Here is a 19,629-nt window from a genome sequence, read left to right as displayed (position 1 = left end):
TGTCCTGTCACAAGGTCACTTTTACCTAAAGATGGCAATTGTAAAAGAAGTGTTTATATCCTTACCTGTCCAACAGGGCCCATGTATTGAAAAGCCACCACTCCTTCACTACCCAGGCCACTGCAAGTGTTCTACATTTTAAGGTGTAGACATAGTAATGAAAGCAGCCTAAGATGTAAACATGGATTTGACTGATCTGACAACTAGATGCTTGCAGAGGCTGAGGAGTGTAAATACGTTGGCTTTTCAATGCATGTGATGCTGGAAAGGCTTGTGTAAAAGGGACCTTTTGGTGAAAAGATCACTTTAGGTCCCCTACGGAAGCCTAATTGTACAGGTAGTCCCCGGGTTACAAACAAGACAGGGTCTGAGGAGGAGTCAAGGAATAGGAAGAGCTGCCCAGTAATAAAGCACATACTATTGCAGAATGGACAACAAATATGGGCCCATGAAAAAGAGCAGAACGCTAGCTATAAGTACTTATACCATTCACTACTAAATTGCCTCACAGTTTGAAAAATGAGGTTGCCTAAACCTGGGTACACCCTAAAGTGCATCCCTAGACAAAACTTTTTTTTACATTTGGATAGCATGGGAAAGGGTTAGATCCTCTGTCAGGTTTTTATTGTTGACTGTGCCACTATTGAGGAAATTCACCCCTCTATTTTAATATTTTTATTTTTTGTGGATGACAATTTTCACAGACAGACAGAATGGAGTCCCAGCAGAAAAGGTCAGGGGAAATCTTCCAATGGGAGGTTCTTTGGACAGCTGTCTTGGGAGAGAATTCCCCTTACTTCCACAGATTCCTCTGAGTCTTTACAGCTGATCTTTCTAGAGGAATTAAATGCAAGTACATAAGCCACACGCTGAAACTCACCTGAAATGGCATTCGTCACAGACATAAGTGGAGAGTGCAGAGCAGGAGTGACTCCCCACACTGTGTGGTAACCCACAATCCCAGCAAGGCCAAAGGTTGTCACCATCTGTGTGAAAGCCGAGTGAGGAGAGGCAATGCCCAGACTCAAGAGGGAGGCAAGACCTAGGGGAGAGAAAACAAAATTATTAAGTACAATTTCAACAGCATTTATTAGGTTTGCTGTGATGATTTATAGATATTGGAAAACCTGTTTGAACATGTCTGAGTTATTGTGGGTTTTTTTATATCTAAAAGTGTGAAGTGTGAGAAGCTTTTTTTTTTTTTTTTTTTTTTTTTTTTTCTTTTTTTTTACAAAGAAATTTCATTCTGACTTGTTGCAATGACAAGTACTTATCTTATCTACCTATAAGTTATAACAGGGAAAAGGATATGGATTCATCTAGAAGTTCACCTTTTACAAAAAAATAAACGCTCATCTTTTTTGCAGGTAAAAAAAAAATGTGCGGCAGTCAGTAAGGCATTGCATCCACTGACAGCAATCTACAGGCATGCCAATAAGGACCTGCCTTGATGGGCGTTTCTTTCACTTCAAACATGCAATGGGAATGCAAACCCTGCTTAAAGTAGGTCAACTGCAAACCAAATGCACCTGTCAGTGAATTCTGAATGATCTCAGAATCATCTCAAACTGTTGACAAATTGATGCCACTGACAAAACCCCAAAGCCTGGCGAATTAGATGATAGTAGTCCCGGGTCATCCAGCAGAAACTCTAGAGCCCTGGTGACCAACATGCATTTTTTTGTCACTATTGTGCGGTTCTTGGGGTAGGGGACTTCTAGTAGTTAAATGGTTTGAAAAGCAGGAACACGGCTCCAGGTAACTATACAGAATACTGCACTTGAGGCTGGAGTGCCAGGTCAGCTCGTAATTGTAAAGATGTGAGAAAAACCCTGGACAGCCATACAAACCATGCCACATACGAGTAACAGTCCTACAAACCACCTTTATTGTCCATGATCAATAAAATCAGCAAACAGGTACAGGATAAAGACTGGGGAGGGACTAAGTGGTTTGGTTTATTTATTTTTTTTCACACTATCTTACTTTTTTCTGTGCTGTCCACACCTTTTCCTCTGATTTTGTATAAAATATCTTGCTGAGCGAAATATCAAATGTGGAGCGATGTAGAGTGCCAAGATATGGTAGAATTGGTTTGTAAAAGGATGTACATTGCAGTGATCCCTAGTCTAATGTAATGCATCTCCAGTGTTCAACATCTCTTGTACCATGTCTGCAGTCTCTGACCATCTCTTCTAGCACGCACATACATTCACCTAATCTCATATGTGTCCCTTTGGCAGCGTCAGGGACCACACTTGAGGCTCCCTTTATCAAGTAGGTTGACTGACACTGCTCTAGAGAGATGCAACTCCCTTCACATAGTGCTATTAAACAGCCCCACTGAAGAAGTCTGAGAGTTGTGCAGCCAAGATCCCTAGCTGTCCCATACCTGCAGTGTATGCAGTGGCGTTGGTCATCGTTTTCCTAAATGGAGAAATGGCGGCTGCTTTTTCGGCTGCCAACTGAGCTACAGACTTTTGTTGCACAGGGACACCGGTTGGGACTTTATTTGGTTGTGGTGCAGGAAAGATGACTTTCCCATCCTAAAGAAACATAAAAAAGGTAAGATGGTTATTGAAATAAAACAACAAATTCAAGTAACAAAAAAAAAAAAAAAAAAAAGAATACCTGAGCAGCGGTAAAACATACATGCTGTGCACCCTGGTTATCAAACAACTGTAAATCAACAACCCTTTCAATCTGGTCTATGTGGATACACTGTCTAGTTAATTAAAGCCCAGTTGTTTCCCGCTCTATTATCTCTTTATATTCCTGCACCTCTGCATGAATGATTTTACCTCAGGATGTACCGTAAAATACCTGGTAAAAGAGATGGTTCTGGCCAACTCAGTAGTTTGTTTTTAAAAAGGCCTGGATTCTTTCCTAAATGCACAAATTATAACTGGATACTGATATTTACAGGTAAAGTTAATCCAGGGTCTTCCAGGGATAAATTGTTTCAAGTCAAGTTTCGGCATAGAGTGTCCTACACCCCTGTGAGACTCCATAAGATGTATCCAGCACACGACCCGCAATGTTCTCGTTGTCGGGCTCATCTAGGGTCCTTCTTCCACATATTCTGAGCTTGTTCGAATATTGCAAAATTCTGGTTTGATGTAATTGAAGTCATTCATCTTAGGCTGCAGTTGGCGCTTTTGGCTTCCCTGGAGTTGGCCCTTTTAGGGATTCATGAGGATGAGCAGCGGCCCTATCATACCAAATTATTAATTTCATACCTGTTATACTAATCAAAAATAGAAATCCGTCCTAAGTGGCCCTCCTCCACTCCCCCTGCAGTGTCCTCCTGGGAAGCAATGGTAAATGCTGCTTTACCCATGTATAGACTTACGTATATTAATCGGGGTTGTTCCTGGAAGTAAGAGAAAGTTTGGTCTTCTTGGACCTGTTGACTTTCTCAAACTTTTTCATTGTTGTTAGACAAATTGACTGATAGTTTATCAGCTATTATTCTGTTCCTCATGTACAGGCGTCTGATTTCATATTTTATTTGCTGCATTTTTTATTTCTGTTAACGTAAGGCTTAACCACTTGACGACCGCCTCACGCCGATTTACGTCGGCAAGGTGGCACGGACAGGCAAAATCACGTATATATACGTGATTTGCCTTCCGCGGGTGGGGGGTCCGATCGGTCCCCCCCCCGGTGCCCGAGGCGGTCGCCATTTCTTCCCGGGCGATGAGAGGTGAGGGGGAGGCCATCTATTGTTGGCCACCCCCTCCCGATCGCTCCCGGCGAATGAGAATGCTTCCTTTCCCTCTGTAAGGTAAACAGAGGGAAAGGAAGTGATGTCATCCCTCCTCAAGTCGGTCTTTTTGATCCGGCGCCGAGGAGAGAAGACATCAAGTAAGTCTGCACAACACTACACTAACAGTAGAACACGCCAGGCACACTTGTCACCCCCCATCACCCCCCGATCACCCCCCTGTACCCCCTGTCACTCTGACACCAATAGCATTTTTTTTTTTTTTTTTGCATTGGTGTCAGTTACAAGTGTTAGGGCAGTTAGGTTAGCCCCCTTTAGGTCTAGGGTACCCCCCCCCTTAGGTCCAGGGTACCCCCCTAACCCCCCCTAATAAAAGTTAACCCCTTGATTACCCCCCGTCACCAGTGTCGCTAAGCGATCGTTTTTCTGATCGCTGTATTAGTGACACAGGTGACGCTAGTTAGGGAGGTAAGTATATAGGTTCGCGGTCAGTGTTTTATAGCGACAGGGACCCCCATATACTACCTGCTAAAGGTTTTAACCCCCTGATTGCCCCCTAGTTAACCCTTTCACCAGCGATCACCGTATAAGTGTTACGGGTGACGCTGGTTAGCTAGTTTGTTTTTTGTAGTTTATTACAGTTTATTACAGTTTATTATAGTTTATTATAGTTTTAGGGCACCTGCCGTTTATTACCCTATAAAGGTTTAACCCCCTAATTGCCCGGCGGTGATATAAATTACATTTTTAGGGTCAGCTAAGGTCTGCGTCGCCCCAGGCAGCGTCAGGTTAGCGCCAGTACCGCTAAAATCCACGCACGCAGCATACACCTCCCTTAGTGCTATAGTATCTGAGCGGATCGATATCTGATCCGATCAGATCTATACTCCCCAGCAGTTTAGGGTTCCCTGAAAAGCAGTGTTAGCGGGATCAGCCCAGATACCTGCTATCACCTGCGTTTTGCTCCTCGGCCCAGCCCTGCCCAGCCCACCCAAGTGCAGTATCGATCGATAACTGACACTTACAAAACACTAAGCACACATAACTGCAGCGTTCGCAGAGTCAGGCCTGATCCCTGCGATCGCTAACAGTTTTTTGGTAGCGTTTTGATACAGTCGCTGACAGTCAGGAGCTTTTTTGCCTGTGAGTCTCACTAGTGTACCCCTAAATTTAGAGCCCAAAATGGCAAATCGAAGGTACACTAGTGAAGAGGTCTACACGTTCCTGAGTATGACAGATAGTGAAGAGGAAGTCGCTCATCTGTCAAGTTCAGGCTCAGAATACGAACCTGTAGAGGACAGCGGCTCCATGACAGATAGCTCTGACGACAGAGTTGTGGTCCCTGCTAAGGTCAGGCGTACCAGACCCCAATCTTCTTCTGTCCTTGAAGTGCAAGAACCGCAGGGCTCTCGTATGGAGCAGAGAAGTACTAGCGCCGCTATTCCTTCTGGTGAACTGGCAAGCACCAGCGGCCTAGTACACCCTGGTCGTACATCCAGCACTGCAGTATCACATGGTGACGTGGCGAGTCCCATAAGTGCAGTTCAAGCTGGCGAGGTGGCAAGCACTAGTAGTGTCCCGCTGCCACCAAGAAGACAAAGACAGGCCCGTCGTGCCCATAGTGCCCTTCCTGCTGCATTGGCCAATCCGAATTGGGAACCCACCACTTCTGCAGCACCCGTACTTCCCCCTTTCACTGGCCAACCCGGAATTCAGGTGGAAACAGTTGACTTTACGCCACTGGATTTTTATTCACTGTTTTTCACCGAAGATCTCTATAGATCTATTGTGGACCAAAGCAATTTATACGCTGGTCAACACATCGCCGCTAATCCCCAGTCCTCCCTTGCCAGAGATTGGAGACCAATTACGGTCTCCGAATTTAAGACCTTCCTGGGCCTTTCCCTCCTCATGGGGTTGAATAAAAAGAGTAAGTTGCGGTCATATTGGTCCACTGACCCAATTTACCATTCACCCTTGTTCTCTGCTTCCATGGCCAGGGCACGATACGAGCAGATTTTGCGGTCCATGCACTTCAACGACAATGAACTCTGTCGTCCTCGTGGAGACCCTGCATACGATCGGCTCTACAAAATTCGGCCCCTCGTAAACCACTTCAACCAACGTTTTGCAGACTTGTTTACCCCCCATCAAGTTGTCTGCATTGATGCGTCCCTGATTAAATTTTCTGGCCGCTTGTCATTCAAACAGTACCTTCCCAGCAAGCGTGCCAGATACGGGGTCAAGATGTATAAGCTCTGTGACAGGGCCACAGGCTATACATGTAGATTTATGGTTTACGAGGGCAAAGATAGTCACGTAGAGCCGACAAACTGCCCTGACTACATAGGAAGCGCTGGCAAGATAGTGTGGGACTTGGTGTCACCCTTATTCGGAAAGGGGTACCACTTGTACGTGGACAATTATTATACGAGCGTGCCACTTTTTAGTCACTTGTTTGATCAGCAGATTGGAGCATGTGGCACCGTGCGACCTAATCGCCGGGGCTTTCCCCAGCGGCTTGTAGATTCCCGTCTTAGGCTGGGGGAGAGAGCCTGCTTGAAGTATAATAATTTGCTCACTATGAAGTGGAGGGATAATAAGAATGTTTTCGTTCTTACCTCCCTTCATGCAGACACGACGACCCAAATTCCTACGGCGACTGGTGTTGTGGAGAAACCCCTCTGTGTCCACGAATACAACCTTAATATGGGAGGGGTGGACCTCAACGACCAGTTGTTGGCGCCGTACCTAGTTGCCCGTAAGGCCAGACGCTGGTACAAAAAAGTGTCTGTTTATTTATTTCAATTGGCTTTGCTGAACGGTCATGTGCTATACAGAGCTTCAGGACAGACTGGATCCTTCCTTAAATTCCAGGAAGAGATCGTCAGAGCCCTTCTGTTTCCAGACGGTGCTCTACCTCACCTTCCCCAACCAAATGCAGTAAGCCGGCTGCATGAGCGGCATTTTCTTTATGCCATCCCGAGTACCCCTACCCAAAAAGCCCCCCAAAAAAGATGTCGTGTCTGCAGCAAGCGCGGATTTAGGCGTGACACCCGGTCTTATTGTCCCTCCTGTCCTGGCAATCCTGGTCTTTGCATGGGTGAATGCTTTGAACGCTACCATACATTAGTTGAGTATTAGCGTAGGGTTCAGCACTGCACAGACTAGGCACACTAACACAGGGTCTCCCAAGATGCCATTGCATTTTGAGAGACCCGAACCTGGAACGAGTTACAAAAGTTAAAAGTTACTAAAAAAAAAGTGTAAAAAAAAAAAATTTTTAAAAATAAAAACACAAAAAAAAAATATAAAATAAAAAAAACAAAAATAGTTGTTGTTTTATTGTTCTCTCTCTCTCTATTCTCTCTCTATTGTTCTGCTCTTTTTTACTCTATTCTATTCTGCAATGTTTTATTGTTATTATGTTTTACCATGTTTGCTTTTCAGATTTTTTATACTTTACCGTTTACTGTGTTTTGTTGGTAACCATTTTATTGTTTTCAGGTACGCCATTCAGTTGCAGGGCGGATTTATTTATCTTGACAGCAACAGCGTTTGCTCCCACGATATATAAAGCCGTGACTCCAGTGCTGTCGGAGGTGATTTCACCACCACAGTTACATACATCAGCATATATGCCGAAGCGTGGGGGCAGCAGTGGGTGGAGGAGCAATTTGCTCCTGCCTTTTGCGGGAGGATGCCCCCATGCTTCGGCATATATAAATGGTGCATGTATGCCCATCATTAGAAGTGGGTAGATGAAGGGAGGTATTCTAATGGTGGGCATACCCACCGATCAATATCTTTTTTTCGTTCAGCCCACAGGCTGCATGAAAAAAAAGTTTACAATATATGCCTAACAAGGACCAGCAACGTACTGGTATGTTGCTGGACTTTGAGTGGTTATACCAGAATGATGCCTGCAGGTTTAGGTATCATCTTGGTATCATTCTTTTCAGCCAGCGGTCGGCTTTCATGTAAAAGCAATCCTAGCGGCTAATTAGCCTCTAGACTGCTTTTGCAAGCAGTGGGAGGGAATGCCCCCCCCCACCGTCTTCCATGTTTTTCTCTGGCTTTCCTGAAAATGCAGCCGGTGATTCAGCCAGCTGACCATAGAGCTGATCAGAGACCAGAATGGCTCCAAACATCTCTATGGCCTAAGAAACCGGAAGCTACGAGCATTTCATGACTTAGATTTCGCCGAATATAAACAGCGCCATTGGGAAATTGGGAAAGCATTTTATCACACCGATCTTGGTGTGGTCAGATGCTTTGAGGGCAGAGGAGAGATCTAGGGTCTAATAGAGCCCAATTTTTTAAAAAAAGAGTACCTGTCACTACCTATTGCTATCATAGGGGATATTTACATTCCCTGAGATAACAATAAAATTAATTAAAAAAAAATAAAAATGAAAGGAACAGTTTAAAAATAAGATAAAAAAGCAAAAAAATAAAGAAAAAAAAAAAAGCACCCCTGTCCCCCCCTACTCTCGCGCAAAGGCGAACGCAAGCGTCGGTCTGGCGTCAAATGTAAACAGCAATTGCACCATGCATGTGAGGTATCACCGCGAAGGACAGAACGAGGGCAGTAATTTTAGCAGTAGACCTCCTCTGTAAATCTAAAGTGGTAACCTGTAAAGGCTTTTAAAGGCTTTTAAAAATGTATTTATTTTGTCGCCGCTGCGCGTTTGTGCGCAATTTTAAAGCATGTCATGTTTGGTATCCATGTACTCGGCCTAAGATCATCTTTTTTATTTCATCAAACATTTGGGCAATATAGTGTGTTTTAGTGCATTAAAATTTAAAAAAGTGTGTTTTTTCCCCAAAAAATGCGTTTGAAAAAAAAAAATATGAAACACCCACCATTTCAATCTGTAGGGCATTTGCTTTAAAAAAATATATAATGTTTGGGGGTTTAAAGTAATTTTCTTGCAAAAAAAATTATTTTTTCATGTAATCAAAAAGTGTCAGAAAGGGCTTTGTCTTCAAGTGGTTAGAAGAGTGAGTGATGTGTGACATAAGCTTCTAAATGTTGTGCATAAAATGCCAGGACAGTTCAAAACCCCCCCAAATGACCCCATTTTGGAAAGTAGACACCCCAAGCTATTTGCTGAGAGGCATGTCGAGTCCATGGAATATTTTATATTGTGGCACAAGTTGCGGGAAAGAGACAAATCTTTTTTTTTTTTTTTTTTTTGCACAAAGTTGTCACTAAATGATATATTGCTCAAACATGCCATGGGAATATGTGAAATTACACCCCAAAATACATTCTGTTGCTTCTCCTGAGTATGGGGATACCACATGTGTGAGACTTTTTGGGAGCCTAGCCGCACACGGGACCCCGAAAACCAAGCACCGCCTTCAGGCTTTCTAAGGGCGTAAATTTTTGATTTCACTCTTCACTGCCTATCACAGTTTCGGAGGCCATGGAATGCCCAGATGGCACAACCCCCCCCCAAATGACCCCATTTTGGAAAATAGACACCCCAAGCTATTTGCTGAGAGGTATAGTGAGTATTTTGCAGACCTCACTTTTTGTCACAAACTTTCGAAAATTGAAAAAAGAAAAAAAAAATACATTTTTCTTGTCTTTCTTCATTTTCAAAAACAAATGAGAGCTGCAAAATACTCACCATGCCTCTCAGCAAATAGCTTGGGGTGTCTACTTTCCAAAATGGGGTCATTTGGGGGGGTTTTGTGCCATCTTGGTATTTTATGGCCTTCAAAACTGTGATAGGTAGTGAGGAGTGGAATCACAACTTAACGCCCTTAGAAATCCTGAAGCCGGTGCTTGGTTTTCGGGGCCCCGTATGCGGCTAGGCTCCCAAAAAGTCCCACACATGTGGTATCCCCGTACTCAGGAGAAGCAGCAGAATATATTTTGGGGTGTAATTCCACATATGCCCATGGCATGTTTGAGCAATATATCATTTAGTGACAACTTTGTGCAAAAAAAAAAAAAAAAAAATTGTCACTTTCCCGCAACTTGTGTCAAAATATAAAATATTCCATGGACTCAACATGCCTCTCAGCAAATAGCTTGGGGTGTCTACTTTCCAAAATGGGGTCATTTGGGGGGGGGTTGTGCCATCTTGGCATTTTATGGCCTTCAAAACTGTGATAGGAAGTGAGGAGTGAAATCAAAAATTTATGCCCTTAGAAATCCTGAACGCAGTGCTTGGTTTTCGGGGCCCCGTATGCGGCTAGGCTCCCAAAAAGTCCCACACACGTGGTATCCCCATACTCAGGAGAAGCAGCTAAATGTATTTTGGGGTGCAATTCCACATATGCCCATGGCCTGTGTGAGAAATATATCATTTAGTGACAACTTTGTGCAAAAAAAAAAAAAAAATTGTCACTTTCCCGCAACTTGTGTCAAAAAAGAAAGTATTCCATGGACTCAACATGCCTCTCAGCAAATAGCTTGGGGTGTCTTCTTTCCAAAATGGGGTCATTTGGGGGGGTTTTGTGCCATCTGGGCATTTTATGGGCTTCAAAACTGTGATAGGTAGTGAGGAGTGAAATCAAAAATTTATGCCCTTAGAAATCCTGAAGGCGGTGATTGGTTTTCGGGGCCCCGTACGCGGCTAGGCTCCCAAAAAGTCCCACACATGTGGTATCCCCATACTCAGGAGAAGCAGCAGAATGTATTTTGGGGTGCAATTCCACATAGGCCCATGGCCTGTGTGAGCAATATATCATTTAGTGACAACTTTTTGTAAATATTTTTTTTTTTTTTTTGTCATTATTCAATCACTTGGGACAAAAAAAATAAATATTCAATGGGTTCAACATGCCTCTCAGCAATTTCCTTGGGGTGTCTACTTTCCAAAATGGGGTCATTTGGGGGGGGGTTTGTACTGCCCTGCCATTTTAGCACCTCAAGAAATGACATAGGCAGTCATAAACTAAAAGCTGTGTAAATTCCAGAAAATGTACCCTAGTTTGTAGACGCTATAACTTTTGCGCAAACCAATAAATATACGCTTATTGACATTTTTTTTACCAAAGACATGTGGCCGAATAAATTTTGGCCTAAATGTATGACTAAAATTGAGTTTATTGGATTTTTTTTATAACAAAAAGTAGAAAATATCATTTTTTTTCAAAATTTTCGGTCTTTTTCCGTTTATAGCGCAAAAAATAAAAACCGCAGAGGTGATCAAATGCCATCAAAAGAAAGCTCTATTTGTGGGAAGAAAAGGACGCAAATTTCGTTTGGGTACAGCATTGCATGACCGCGCAATTAAAAGTTAAAGCGACGCAGCGCCAAATTGGAAAAAGACCTCTGGTCCTTAGGCAGCATAATGGTCCGGGGCTCAAGTGGTTAATGTACACAGGACATTTTACAACCTCCCCTGAACGGTTTAACTTGACAGATAGTAAACGACTTTTAAAACCGTCCGTTTTGCCATGTTTACATGCCGCGTTTGTGTTTAGAAGCGTTTAAAAAAATTTTTTTTTTCCTCAAATGTAAAAAGTAAAAAATGCCCGTAAATGTAACGTGGCTAAACGCAAATTCCCTCGTTTACAGGCTGTTACAGGCATTTGGCATTTCAAATGCCCCTGAACATCAATCTTGAATGCTTTTTTTGCTTTCCAAAAAATGCTTCTAAACTCAACTGCCTAGAAAGACTATAAACGACCCTGTGTACATGTACTGATAAGATAACAGAGGAGAGTTCTGGGGCAGCTGAAAAAAAAATGCCCAACTGCTCCTAAACGTCCATTTACCATCAGTAGTGTACATGAGGCCTTAGGGGTATATGCAATATGGCAACGTACAGTACAGTTTTATCGCCTTGTATTCGACTGTTACTCATATATGGCATTGCACTCTGTTTATTAGTATAATTATGCTGTATTGTCTTGTTTGTTCAATAAAGCCCTCCTGATTTGTAAAAAAATTGTTTTTTTTTCATACGCTGGAACAAATGCTTTATTGGGGGGTTTTTTTCTTGCCTTTATATGGATCAACTGTGGGTATAGGATAGTATATGTAGGTTTTTGATTTGTGTGTTTTTTTGTTTTTTTCCTGTTGGTTGAACTGGATGTCTTTTTTTAACCAGATAAACTATGTAACTATAGAGTGGTTTCTCACAATGCAGTGCCCTGGAATGACAGAGCTGAGTAACAGCCACACCCCTCAGCACAAACATTTTCACAGACCTGCACTGCAAAGAAAGACAGGGGGTATTGTATGTCTAACCAGGTTCCTTACATTGTAAAAGTGCACTGCGTAGAACTCTGGAACCTAGAGGACTGTACAGCCACAGATAGATTCCTTACAAAGCTGCTGTATCAAAAAAGGTGGAGATACAACTATGAAAATAGAGGTCGTTAGTACAAAGTATTTTTGACTGCATATCTATTTCTGTGACTTCAACTGAGCTTTAACCATTGGGATTATTTATGAAAAACCATTTACACAAGTCATTGCAGACCTTTAATGACATCTACCATCCAGACTAATTGATATTAGAGTGGTAAAATAGTTAACAATACACATTAATCCTTATTTTCAGTATAGAAAACTGGAAACATTTTCTCTACAATGAAGAACAATGTGTAGATACCCTAATATTTTATTTATAGAAGCTAAACTTCATGAGCCATTCTGTTCTCCTATTTTAAACACAGGAATATGGCAAGTTCCTAGAACTACAAAAATAGCAGCAAACACCAACACTCGTTATTTATGGCCTCATAGTTACGTGTAATTTCATTATTATATAATGTGGTGTTTCAAATAAATAGCAAATATTTTTGTTTTGGAATGACTTTCCATCCAGCAAAAAATACTTTATTAAATAAAACTGGCAATGGATGAGTGCAATAAAACTCTACAAAAAACACAAAAGCATAAAGGAAAGCGTTGAACTGCTCGGGCCTAGACTGAATGTCAGCCTATTTACTCTTAGACTTGGCATAAACAGCCATAACGGCAGCCAGTAATTAGGCCGGTGCTGGTCGGCTTACACAAAGGCACTTAAAATACCATTCACTTTCAACTTTATCCAGTGCTGGTATTGGATAAGGCCAGCACTTCAGGAGGAAAAAAAAAAAAACCATTGGAAACTTTTCCTTTAATGAGAACAAACACCACTCAGCATATACCTCACCATCCAGGACCAAGTGATTGATTTTTTTCTGACCCTTCCCCTCCAACAAGTTCAGGTCCATGAACTCTGGGCTTAAAAAATGCTGTTTATACAGGAGTTTTTTATTTTCTCCTACCTGTAGAAGCAGCTCAATGTTATCCTATGTGTCTGTGCACATTAGGGCATTACAGGCAAATTTCAAGAGGAGAATTTAGAGACGAAAAAAAAACAATCACTAGTGCATTTTTGAGAGGAGTTTTCAGGCAGAAAAAATGCCAAAAGTTCATAAACATGCATAAAACGCTCCTAAACTTACCATTAAGGAACGTTTAATGTTTCAAGTGTATATTAATTATAGTGAAAAAAATTAGAAGGGAATGTTTTGGAAAAAACACTTATAAAAGCAAATTCCCATAAACCCGTCTAAACTCTTGTGCAATACGAGCTACTATGAGCATTTTATGCCACTTTTGCTGCCAGAGGTTGTGGTATTTTTTTTTCTACTCCTAATGTGCATGGCCTCCTATACTAGCCTATTTGCACTTTTTTTTTTTTTTTTTTGACGGCACCCTGCAGTAGTTCATCCTGGGTACACTCCAGTGACATACCTGGGTGGATGACATCAATGGGCACTCAGGCTTGACCACTGTTCCCATGATCATACATACCCGGGAGCCTCACTCTGTAAAGGTTTGTTCACACATGTGGTGATTATAAAGAACAAAGCAATGCTCATTAACACGCTTATAGCATTTAGGCCCCTTTCACACTTATATGACTTGTCCCACGATTTTGTACTGCAAAATCGTATGAAAAGTCATTCTCCATGATTTTCAATGACTACCATTCATATTGGCACGACTTTAAGTCGTGCCGATTTCAAAGTAGTCCCTGCACTACTTTGGTCCAACTTCCATGCAAGTTGATGTCCATAGACCTCAATGTTAAACCCTCAAGTAGCATGCAAATCATACCTGAATAATATAGACACAATTTCAGTATGACTTTGTAAGCACAAGCTGAGAATGGTTAATGCCAAAGTTGTGGCAAAGTCGTACAAAATAGTACTGCTCCCAAATCGCGGCAAAATCGAGGTAAAATCACGGCGAAATCGCGACATCGCAGTAAAATCACACGACTTTGAAGTCGCACAAGTGTGAAAGGGGCCTTATGATGAGTTTACGACGGGTTTTCTTTGCATTTATGAAGCACTAAAAACGCTACAAGAGTGCTTGATAAACGCCCACAAAGGTGCTGCTTTTCTAGTGGGAAATGCTTGAAGGGGGAAAGGATGTACAGTGGGGAAAATATTTAATCCCCTGCAGATTTTGTAAGTGTGCCCACTTACAAAGAAATGAAGGGTCTATAATTTTTATCATGTGTATTTTAAATGATAAAGACAGAATATCAACCAAAAATCCTGAAAAAACACATAATACAAATGTTATAAATTGAGTCGCAGTTCATTCAGTAAAATAAGTATTTGATCTCCAAGCAAAACATGACTTAGTACTTGGTGGAGAAACCCTTGTTGGCAAGCACAGAGGTAAGACGTTTCTTGTAGCTGATTACCAGGTTTGCACACATCTCAGGAGCAACAACTCGAAGTTTCAGCTCCTGCCAGAAATTTTCTATAGGCTTAAGGTCTGGAGACTGACTAGGCCACTTCATGACCTTAATGTGCTTCTTCTTGAGCCACTCCTTTGTTGCCTTGGTGGTATGTTTTGGGTCATTGTCATGCTGAAAGATCCATCTACAACCCATCTTCAAAGTTTTGGCTGAGGGAAGAAGGTTTTCATCTAAGATTTTACAATACATTGGCCCCTCAATGCAGCAAAGTCGGCCTGTACCTTTAGCAGAAAAAACAGCCCCAAAGCATAATGTTTTCACCTCCGTGCTTGACTGTAGGGATGGTATTCTTAGCGTCATAGTCAGCATTAAGTGGCTATTTCAGTTACTGTTTGCTTTCTTTCTATCATCTCAAATCAGTCTGCCAATTCTCCTCCGATATCAACAAGGCATTTTCCTCCACCCAACTGCCGTTCATTGGATATTTTCTCTTTTTTGTACCATTCTTTGTAAACCCTAGGGATGGTTGTGCGTGAAAATCCCAGCAGATCAGCAGTTTTTGAAATACTCAGACCAGCTCATCTGGCACCAACAACCATGTTGGCGTTCAAAGTCAAAGTCACTTAAATCCCCCTTCTTCCCCATTCTGATGCTCGGTTTGAACTTGTCTTCTTCACCACGTCTAGATGCCTAAATGCATTCAGTTGCTGCCATGTGATTGGCTGATTAGCAATCATTTGAACAGGTGTACCTAATAAAGTGGGTGGCGAGTGTGTGTGTAAAATATATATATATATATATATATATATATATACATACACACACACACATATCTCTCTCTCTCTATATATATATATATATATATATATATATATATATATATATATATATATATATATATATATATATATATACACACACACTGTATATACATTGTGTATCGCCAATCCACAACATAAAGCAGCAATTTATGTGAAGTGGAGAGAAAGAAAGCAAATACACACATACTATGTGCCTCTTGAAAGTTATCCAGGCTCTACATGTATTCTAAAACATGAGCCCTTACCTTCATGACCACTGTTCCCCTGATTACATGATCCATGGTTCCATAGTCGAACTCATCCTTCAGGGAGTAGTAGAAGAGGTCTTTGTCAGGACTGATGGCTTTCAGCAGTTTGGTAATGTTGTTGGAGTAGAGTGTGCTGGCCTGTGTGGCCATTCGGCTGGGCAAATCTGTATAACCGATGTGTGTCACACCCTGAAAATATAAGTTTAAGAAGCTTGTTATCTCAATGAAACCAAATTGCAAAAAAATACACATCTGGAGATTTGAAAGGATCCTTTATTTCAGCATACAGACTTCTACAAACAAGGAAGCCATGAGGGTTGATTTACTAAAACTGGAGTGCAAAATCTGGTGCAGCAGTGCATGGTAGCCAATCAGCTTCTGACTTAAGCTTGTTCAATGAAGCTTTGACAATAAGGCCTCATGTACACAGGACATTTGAAAACCTCTTCTGAACACTGGAAACTTGACAGCTAGTAACCAACGGTTCCAAACGTCCATTCTCCTGCTTTTACATACCACGTTTAAGCGCCTTTACGCTTAGAAGTGTTTTTCTACAGATAACCTCAGGAGACCCTCCCAAATGCCCACAATGCATGAAAAAACAAGTATTAACTAAGCGAGAGACAGAGAGAGAGAGAGAGAGAGAGAGAGAGAGAGAGAGAGAGAGAGAGACAGAGAGAGAGAGAGAGAGAGAGAGAGACAGAGAGAGACAGAGAGAGAGAGAGAGAGAGAGAGAGAGAGAGAGAGACAGAGAGAGAGAAAGAGAGAGACAGAGAGAGAGACAAAGAGACACAGAGAGGAGAGAGAGAGAGAGACAAAGAGACAGAGAGAGCGCGCGAGAGAGAGAGGGGGGGAGCCACACACACAGAGAGAGACAGAGAGAGAGAGAGACAGAGAGACAGAGAGAGACAGAGAGACAGAGAGAGACAGGAGACAGAGAGAGACAGGAGACAGAGAGAGACACAGAGAGAGAGAGACACAGAGAGAGAGACACAGAGAGAGAGACACAGAGAGAGAGACACAGAGAGAGAGACACAGAGAGAGAGACAGAGAGAGAGAGAGAGAGAGAGAGAGAGAGAGAGAGAGAGAGAGAGAGACAGGAGACAGCTTGTAGATAGATTTTTTATTTTACTTAAAGTGTTAATAAACCTAAAAACGTTTTTTTACCTTAATGCATTGTTTGCATTAAGGTAAAAACGTTTTTTCAGTTTCTCTGTGTCCCCCATCCCATGTGTGAAGGGGAAGAGAGGGGACAAAAGAGCAGCGCTGTGCACGGCTGCATCAATTCTCCCCTCTTTTCCTCTTCACTCTTGCTGCTGTCAGATGCAGTGAGGAGGAAGTGGGGAGCGGGCCTAAGTCATGCTGTGTAAGTCTATGGAGCGCAGCTCCAAAGACACACAGGTTGGGAGCGCGCAGACTATGCATCTCCCCCATAGCCAGCAACTGGCTATGATAGTCTTAAGAAGAGGAGGAGCCAAGATCACCGCGTGGGACCCCAGAAGAGGAGGATCGGGGCCACTTTGTGCAACACCACTGCACAGAGCAGGTACGTGTTGTTTTAGTAACACTAACTATGGATCCTCTCTCTATCCATCCATCCCTCTCCCTCCGTCCATCCATTCCTTTCTCCATCCATCCATCTCTCTCCCCACGTGGTGACAATTGTGTTTTTTACACATTTTACACTGACCACTTTAAAACCGCTTATAAAACGCAATCGAGCATGAACCTGGCTTACTGCATTTACAGTTTAAAATGCCAGCAAACTACAGTCCTGAATGCGATTTTTCTGCTTTTTAAAAAAGTGCCAGTAAACTCAACTGCCTCTAAACCACTATAAATGACTCGATGTACATGTACACATAAGAAAACATTGAGTAGAGTTCAGGGGCTGCTGAAAAAAACGCAAACTGCTCCGAAACGCGAGTTTAGCAGCTGCAGCGTACATGAGGCCTAAAACCTGGAAGCCGATTGGTTTCTTTGCAGAGCTGCATCTGATTTTGCACTCTCCCGTTTTAGTAAATGAACCCCTATAATGTAACACAATGAACAATAACATGTACACCTGAAATAATCACACTAAATATATTTCATTCCTAAAGCTAAACTCCAGCCGTACAGCAAGATACATACACATTTGGTAGGATCCACCAGCTTACGAACTTCGTAATGCAATTCATCCAATCTTCTGATTATACACTGAAACCTTCCTATAGACTACACTGCAGCTGACCATTACAGCCAGATCTAGGACCTGCCTCAGACTTTGATTGGATAACGAAAGTGTAGCAGCAAACTAATGAGAACGTCACACCACTTGGTCCTCTTTGGAGTGGTGGGCAGAATCAAAATACATTAGCTTACACTGTTCCTTCATTATAAAAGAAGCAGATACCCAGCATGTAAAATATTCTTCAACAATACATAATGCAGGAGAAAATTACAAAATACACAGGGCGGCGGACAGCAGATCGGTTTCGGCAGCTTTGTAAATTTAGACACATGAAGGACTATGACCATTTTATGAAGACTACCACACATTACAAAATGAGGAAATCCCAATAAAATACAGAAAATAGTGACCTACCTTGTGAATGTAGAGCTCTCCGGGTTTGGTAGTTTCAATGTTACCACCGGCCTCTGATGCCAAATCTACCACAACTGAACCTTCCTTCATGGATTCAATCATGTCGGTCTTCAACAATATGGGAGCCCTTTTCCCTGTGAGGGAAGTAGAGCAAAAATTACAAAATCTCCCAAAAAAAGCACCTGAGAGAGCCTTTAACAGCTTGCCGACCAGCCGCTGCAGTTACACTGCGGCAGATTGGCTCGGCTGCGCAAATCACCGTAGGTGTACGTCAGGCTTGTACACGCCTTTCTGTAGGCGCATGCCGATTGGCCAGCGGGGGGAGCCAATCGGTGGGTCCAGCGGACTCAATGTCCACCAGTCGCCTGCGATCATTACCCGCAGAGACAGAACAGGGATCTGCCGAAAGTAAACAAGGCAGATCTAAGTTCTTGTCAAGGGATGACACAATGATCCTGTGATCCTTTTTGCTATGCAGGAAGACAGATCTGTGTGTCGTCTCAGGCAGCCCATTCCCCATACAGTTAGTAAATACACTGAAGGAACACATTTAACCCCACTGATCACCCCTGATGTTAACCCCTTCCCTGCCAGTGCCATTAGTACAATGTCAGTGCATATTTTTAGCACTGATCACTGTAATGTCACTGGTTCACAAAAAAAGTGTAAAAAATGTCAGTTAGTTGTCAGATCTGTCCACCGCAATGTCGCAGATTACTAGTAAAAAAAAAAAAAAAAAAAAAATAATAATAAAAATGCCATAAATCCATCCACTATTTTGTAGACGCTATAACTTTTGCACAAACCAATCAATATATCCTTTTGGTGTTTTGTTTTTTTTTTTTTTTAACCAAAAATATGTAGCAGAATAAAAAATTGGCCTAAACTGATGAAGAAATTCAATTTTTTTACATTTTTTTATTGGGTATGTTCTATAGCAGAAAATAAAAAATAGAGTTTGTTTTTTTCAAAAATTGTTGGTCTTCTGTTTATATCGTAAAAAATAAAAACTGCGGAGGTGATCAAATACCAGCAAAAGAAAGCTCTATTTGTGGGGGAAAAAAAAAAAAAAAAAAAAAAGACACCAATTTTGCTTGGGTACAGCGTCGCACGACTGCGCAATTGTCAGCTAACGTAATGCAGTGCCGTATTGCAAAAAATGGCCTGGTCACTAAGGGGGGTAAATTCTTCCAGGGCTGAACTGGATAATCACCGGGCACTTTCACCCGCTTCCTGCCCAGGCCAATTTTCAACTTTCAGTGATGTCGCAATTTGAATGACAATTACTCAGTCATGCAACACTGTACCTATATGAAAATGTTATTTTTTTGAAAACAGATAGAGCTTTCTTTTGGTGGTATTTATTCACCACTGGGTTTTTTATTTTTTGCTCAAACAAAAAAAGACTGAACATTTTGAAAAAAATTATCTCTGTGTCCCTTGTCACACTTGCTGGGTACTGGCTCTCCTCACGCTGTGACAGCACATTAGGAAAGGAATGCTGATAACCTGCAAGTTTGTTTACATATGATCAGCTTTGATTGGACACACAGCTTAGAATGGACTAGAT

At 42.0% G+C, this 19,629-nt stretch overlaps 1 protein-coding gene across 1 annotated transcript in view; it reads right to left on the bottom strand.

Annotated features, from left to right (window-relative positions):
- Window positions 1-19,629, bottom strand: part of NNT (nicotinamide nucleotide transhydrogenase) — a 188,551-nt gene that overhangs the window by 122,074 nt on the left and 46,848 nt on the right. Inside the window, exons 8-11 of the mRNA XM_073622115.1 lie at window positions 18,060-18,193; window positions 15,470-15,661; window positions 2,393-2,546; window positions 881-1,042 (exon numbers count right to left, since the gene is read on the bottom strand). Of these exons, the coding sequence (XP_073478216.1) occupies window positions 881-1,042; window positions 2,393-2,546; window positions 15,470-15,661; window positions 18,060-18,193 (642 nt within the window). The remainder of the gene's footprint in view (window positions 1-880; window positions 1,043-2,392; window positions 2,547-15,469; window positions 15,662-18,059; window positions 18,194-19,629) is intronic.

The sequence above is a fragment of the Aquarana catesbeiana genome, linkage group LG01 (genome assembly GCF_042186555.1).
Source record: "Aquarana catesbeiana isolate 2022-GZ linkage group LG01, ASM4218655v1, whole genome shotgun sequence".
NCBI classification, from domain to species: Eukaryota; Metazoa; Chordata; class Amphibia; order Anura; family Ranidae; genus Aquarana; species Aquarana catesbeiana.
Note: the sequence above shows the minus strand (reverse complement) of the source record. Positions and strands in the feature narration are given on the sequence as shown.